The 6,701-nt window shown below is 38.9% G+C and overlaps 1 protein-coding gene across 1 annotated transcript; it reads left to right on the top strand.

The window, feature by feature from the left end:
• Positions 1–5,506: 5,506 nt before the first annotated feature.
• LOC138827996 (ATP synthase subunit f, mitochondrial-like) lies at positions 5,507–5,803 on the top strand. The gene has a single exon (XM_070023612.1). It carries the CDS (start codon positions 5,515–5,517, stop codon positions 5,779–5,781), a length of 267 nt encoding a protein of 88 aa, XP_069879713.1. The 5' UTR covers positions 5,507–5,514; the 3' UTR covers positions 5,782–5,803.
• Positions 5,804–6,701: the final 898 nt, after the last annotated feature.

The following is a 6,701-nucleotide window of genomic DNA, read 5'->3' as shown; positions in this document are numbered from 1 at the left end:
AGAGACAGAGGGAGAGGGAGAGGGGAAACAGAGAGAGAGAGAGAGAGAGAGAGAGAGAGAGAGAGAGAGAGAGAGAGAGAGAGAGAGAGAGAGAGAGAGAGAGAGAGAAGAGAGAGAGAGAGAGAGAGAGAGAGAGAGAGAGAGAGAGAGACTTAACATAGCAATAAGAACACTGGGAACAGTCAAAGTCTTTTTTGTTGTTTTGTTGGTCTTGAGGCATGAACTCTGGGCCCAGGTGCTATTCGTCAGCTCTTTAGCTCAAAGCTAACCCTCTACCACTTGAGCCACAGCACCACTTCTGGTATTTTCTGCTTACATGGTGCTGAGGAATCGAACCCAGGGCCTCATGCATGCAAGGCAAGCACTGTACCACTGAGCCACCTTCCCAGCCCCACAGTCAAGGTCTTAAATCCATTATTTGTGCAAGTGTTTCTCCCTTAGTAAATTCATTCCTCCATTGGAGCAGATGAGGGAGGCATAAAATCCTGGTCAGACATTAGGCTGTTGAAAAATCAAACTTGATTAAGATGTGATCTTTAATATGAGAGATTTGCTTTCTGGCTACAAAAGCAAACTTCTAAAAAAATTGTGACGCAATAGTAGAAATTATGTTTTATCTTTTAATGGGAAATACATCTTATAAGAAATGAACACATATTATTTTATAGGCTCAGAAAAGGTTAGTCCTGGAAAGCGATTGTAACATCTCCCTCCTCATTGCCACCAGATCCAATGATACAACTTCTCCCTTGAAAGCTATATTTAGCATCCAATATATCACAATTTCCTGAAGTGCACTGCTAAATAAGAAGTCATGTTCTCACACTGGAGTTTATCTAGGTCTCCATGACACCAGAGTAAGGACATGCACAACAGCATAATTTGACTTTTTCAGCTTCAAAATAATGAAGAGGTATATTTTTAAACACTCTGCTATTTTAAGGCTTTAGGGAAATAATATATTGCAAATACAGCTCAATCTTCTCGTCGAAGTAAAGATAAATACCTCTGAAGTGAGAAAACAGGATTTTTCTATTCTGCATAGCATCCTATTTCTGAGAAAAAGAAATGAAACCCATTTTTCAGGAGCTGATGGTCACTCTCCTGGGCACACCATCACGGGATTTCTACCTTCCTGCACTTCAGAGCTGTCACATAATTCCATTATCTAGAGATGTTCTTCTTCATAAATTGCCACTGTTCTTCCCCTTTGTGAGATTTTGACTGAGCTATTTCTGAAAATCAAATATTATTCTTTTGTAAAGAAACATGAACCCATATCCTTCTCCTGTCTGTGCAGAAGTTGAGAAATGCACCTGGAAAGTGAGAATGTTGAAATTTCTCTCTTCTCGTCTTCACAAAAGTATCCTGCAGAAGTGAAAGTTTCTTCTACTAATACTAATGCTTTCTGTGCTTTTTGTTCCTCCTACCAGTACCCTTCACTACTCCTCCTCCTCTTCTTCTTCTTCTTCTTCTTCTTCTTCTTCTTCTTCTTCTTCTTCTTCTTCTTCTTCTTCTTCTTCTTCTTCTTCTTCTTCTTCTTCTTCTTCTTCCTCTTCCTCTTCCTCTTCCTCTTCCTCTTCCTCTTCCTCTTCTTCTTCTTCTTCCTCTTCTCCCTCTTCTCCCTCTTCTCCCTCTTCTCCCTCTTCTCCCTCTTCTACCTCTTCTTCTTCTTCTTCTTCTTCTTCTTCTTCTTCTTCTTCTTCTTCTTCTTCTTCTTCTTCTTCTTCTTCTTCTTCTCCACCTCCTCCTCCTCCTCCTCCTGCTCCTGCTCCTCCTCCTCCTCCTCCTCCTCCTCCTCCTCCTCCTCCTCCTCCTCCTCTTCCTCCTCCTCCTCCTCCTTCTCCTCTTCCTCTTCCTCCTCCCCCCTTCCTCCTCCTCCTACCCCCCTCCTCCTTCTCCTATTCCTACATCTCATATTGGAGGTGATAATAATTATAGCCAACACTTGGACCATTGGCTATCCAGAGTATGTTGATGCAATTTGCAGGAGTAGACAGTAGACTCATGAAGTCTTGACAGTAACTGCATGGAGCTCAACACCACTATAACGTTGCATTTGAACTGGGGAAAAAATGGACTCAAAGAAAGCATGAATAACTTGTCAGAGGTCCAGGAGCTTGGAACTGCCAGGATCAGAGTTCAAACCAAAGCATGTCTCCAGAATGAGTGTTCTTTCTAATCAAAAACCACATCAACATGACTCTACTTGTACTAGTTATAGCAAATGTGTGTGTATGTGTGTATAAATTGTAATACCCAGCAAGAAAGCAGAAAAAAATTAGTTCATTGTTTATATAATAAAAGTAAGAATTGCCTTGAGGGTTGCAAATACATTCAATGGACTCTTGCTGATGCACCAGAGGGAAGATAGGATGCCACAACCTGGGTCTTAAAAGTTAAGGGTGCAATTAGAAGAAAAAGGCACTTCAAGGAAACCAGTCAGTGTCCCTGAGGGAATTCATGAACACACTGACAATCAGCCCCAAGGAAACTAAAGGACAGGAAGCCACTCCTAACACTGTCATGGCGGAAATGGAGGATGGAGATGCATATTGGTCATAGGAGGTTATGTGCATGATAGACACCTGGACAGAAGATGAACTTAAAGGGTCTGACAAAAGAAACTTGTCATGACTCAGAAATATAAATGTCAGTTCACAGTTGGACCGTACAATGGAGAAATATTCTGTCCAATACTGTCCTCCATTCTGTATCAAATTTGCTGTATTATAGCTAGAAAGAAAGCTTTAAGCATATGGCTAAGAATCCATAATAAAGGTGAGGGTTAGAGAAAGTAGAGGAGGAATTGTAAGTGGAAAGGAGAGAAAAGCCTGGCTCATCTCAATCTCTTTATCTGTGTCCCAAACTGAAGCTAACAGAAAGAAGGGTTAGAAAGTAGGAACTTTGATTATTAAACCATAAATAAGAATTTTAATTACTGAAACCAATCTATTCTTAGAGAATACAAAGTCTTTCAGAAACGTTCAGTCCTAAGAGCCACATAAAATGCATATAATTTATTCAACAGACCTCTCAGAGAAGAATCATGAATAAGCTACCTAGAAAATTTAAGGAAATGATTTTTAAAAATCTAATTGGGAGTGTTTGCTTTAATTTATTTCTATTTCATTTATGCTTTTTCTCCTTAAGAAAGCTTATTTATGAAAAATACACCAACAAATAGACATCTATTTACATAAACTATAATTTCAGTATATGTTTTTATATCTAATTCCTAAAGGGAAAGAAAAGTTTATGGGGTATTTGAGGATATTTGAACCAAAAGTCATAAATAATTTAAAATGAAGGACTTTTTTTATGCCTGAGAACATTCCAGTAGCATCTGAAAGTTGATTGTAAGAAATGCCATACATGTGGTTTTGGATAGATAATCTAAAGAAGTTAGACAGCTCACAATTCACTACGCCAGCCCAGGAGAAATTTACTTTTCGGTTCTTAAGAAGGACTCTGTGACTGCATAGTAAAGCCACCTCTAAATGTTAGTCATAAGTATATACCAGTTTTTCCCACTTACTAAACTGGGGCACTTAGTTATTGATCTGGCTCAGTGAATAAATTCATCCATAGAGGATGATTGCATCTTGACAAAAGCTGATTTGTTCTTAAGTAAGAATCTATGGCATTCTTGTAAATAAAAAAGTAGTAGTATACTCGATGACATGCTGTGTCTCCCAGTGAATAGGAAAGTTGTAATAACTCATAAAGGAAGAGCATCACAGGAAAAAGGGTAAGGCAGACATGCTGAAGGTAAATATTCTAAATAGAAGAAACGGTGTGTGTTATGAGATGAGCATTCACACTACAATGGAAGGCTGGAGAAGTCCAGCTTCACCTTCCCTGTTTCCCTAGATAATTCACTGTAGGATCTGGAGCAGGACTTCAGCCAAGACAACAGTCCTTGCCTTTCAGCGAGTGTCTAAAACATTTGTTTGCCTTAGGCCGTTGAGATAATAGTTCACGTATGGATTCAGGAACCTTGTGAAGTCTGTGGTGCTGGCTATTCCATTTTTTTGAAAGGTATGCTTACTAAGAAGGAAGAGAATATCTGGTTTTAGAGGAAGGACATCTTATAATTGTTGGTGACTTGGGTTCTTAAAATAAGAAGAGTTTAAAGTGTCAAACCTGGAAAACCAACTTAGTAAGTTCTTGATGAAATAGAAGAAATAGAATGAGTGCCACAAATTCAAATCTCTTTTTTTCCTCTTAAAACAATGAAGCATCTTCACAAGGCAATATTTCATTATATACAAAAGCTGAAATTAAAATTCTCTTCCCTTGGTCAGGTAAACCATGAAGAATCTTCTTGAATCAACCCTGAATGTAAAAGCATGCAATAAATTTTTGAAATTAAGAGGCTACCTGCAACTCACCTATGCCGAGTTATTGATCTACTCTGCCTTTATATCAATTAATTAACAAAATCCTTAACTCAACTCTTATATATAAAGAAGAACACGAGAACAAAATCCTAATTAAATAGTTCTAAATTCTAATATCTGTAATATTCTGTCAGGGGCCACATATATCATAGTATGCATTAACCTTTTAACTGTATAAAACTGTTGTAAATGTAGAAGTCTGTGGTCTTCAGACCTCCAAAAAGCAACAATGATGCTAACACAGACCCTTCCAGATAAAAATGGAGGACAATGATCATTCTTTAAAAGATCTTGTTGACTCCATGTTACCTAGACAAGCATAGGCAAAGGCCTGCATAGGAATTCTTTTGTTAATATTACCATTTTAAAGCAGTTCTACAAGGGGTGTCAATTCAACATATCTGTTTAGGAGTATCATGTATCTTGATCATCGTTCTCGCCCATACCTCCCAAACCTACCTATCCCTTCAATTTCCCTAGTTCTGTTTTCATATATGTACATCAAATATTGTCAGTACATTCTTCCATCTTTTCTCTCTTCATTTGTTTACCCTCTGACCCCAGATCCCATCCCAATCTGATGCCTCTAATTCCTGCCATTCATACAAAGATGATCAATAGCCGAGCCAGCAGATCAATGCCAGTCTCAATCATTCATCCCAGAACACAGAGATGAGGACACCCGTTAACAGCAAGCACTTAAGAACTTCCGCCAACAACTAGACAGAGTTTTCTATTCCTTGATTGAAGGAATTGTGTTCTAAAAGTGGTTTCTCACAAAAAGATTGAGATTTCTTTCTCTCGTCAAAAATTAAAAGAAGTACATGAAGACTTAAGGTCAGATATGTCAATGTTAGGTGAAATGAACTCCAAGAAAAGTATTCAAATGTTTTTCTTTCTTGTGATTGTTTCTAACATAGTTATAAGATGATTTCTTTGTTGCTTTGAATGACCCTATAGTCCCTGCTTTCATTGTATTTGATGGTGGTATAATTTGTGGAGGGGAAGGGCAAAAACAAACTGTTTAAATAGGGCTACAGGTGGACCCACTGCAACAATGAGATGTACAAGTCGTTATGTCGAAAAACGAACTTTAGAGCAGGACTCCAAGATGGCGTCAATAGTACCACTGAAGGAAAAGAAACGAATGGATGTCAAACTAGTAGAGCTGCCAAACTGGATTTTGATGCGGGACTTCACCCCAAAAGGCATTGCTGGAGCATTTTGGAGAGTTTATGACCGGTACTTCAACAAGTACATCAATGTGAAGAAAGGGAGCATCGCTGGGATCAACATGGTGCTGGCTTACTATGTACTTTTCAACTACTGCCATTGCTACAGGGAGCTTAAACATGAAAGGCATCGCAAGTACCACTGAAGAGCCCATAAGGCTACCTGCATTCTTGATGGATGCTGTCTAGCCTGGCTCCCATCTGTCAACTTAATCACAGGGGAGTCCTTTCACATTCTGAGACAATTACTTCTCAATAAAAGGTGACCGGTATTGCTGTCACTGGCCAAAAAAAAAAAAAAAGAAAAGAAAAACGAACTTTACAACTTTGGCTGGGGGGGGGGGGACGTAAAGGGGAAACAAAGGAGGAGGCAACAATGCTTGATAAGAAATGTACTCATTACCTTGCCCATGTAATTGTAACCCTTCTGTATGGTATTTTTACAATACAAAATTTTTTTAAAAATTTAAAAGAAGGACATGAAGACTTGGGGGGAAAAGAGAGAGATTTTAAATATAATCATTTAATCTTACAGATTGCTATTTCCTGGTCTACACTAAGAAGCAATAGAACTCAATCAAGGGTTTAAATGGACCATGAATTTAGAGTCACGGATGATTTGTTTGTGTGCTAGCCATCCTGATCTGGAGGGGCTGTAGTCAGGAAAGGACTTTCAGGAGGAGCCTCAGAGCCTCTTCTTCCTTCCATATCAAATGAGATGTGTTTATGGTGCACATAGGACACAAAAGGCATTTACACTGTGATTTCCAGACTGAAGCTTGCCAAGGTTCTTTCAAGTGCTTTGAGTTTGATTCCATACAGCAAAGCCTGAGGCACTGTGCTGTCATAATTACTATTATTTCCTTTCTCTGCCCTCACAGAGTAGCCCCACAGTAGTTCAGGACCCCTGGACTGAACTCTAAGACTTTTCCTATGTCAGCAAGAACAATGTCTTCTGCACATGTCTCCCACTTGGGATTTCAGGTAAGACTGCATTTGAGGAAAGGAATTCAAAGTAGTTTCTATTGAAAACAATTGATTTTAATGTTCTGATTCCATCCAGTGT

Source organism: Dipodomys merriami, unplaced genomic scaffold (genome assembly GCF_024711535.1).
Source record: "Dipodomys merriami isolate MVZ:Mamm:240054 unplaced genomic scaffold, mDipMer1.0.p SCAF_1, whole genome shotgun sequence".
NCBI lineage: Eukaryota > Metazoa > Chordata > Mammalia > Rodentia > Heteromyidae > Dipodomys > Dipodomys merriami.
Note: the sequence above shows the minus strand (reverse complement) of the source record. Positions and strands in the feature narration are given on the sequence as shown.

What these genes read in the sequence shown, in the direction of transcription:
- LOC138827996 (XM_070023612.1), top strand. Translation starts at nt 5,515, where the DNA reads ATGGCGTCAATAGTACCACTGAAGGAAAAGAAACGAATGGATGTCAAA.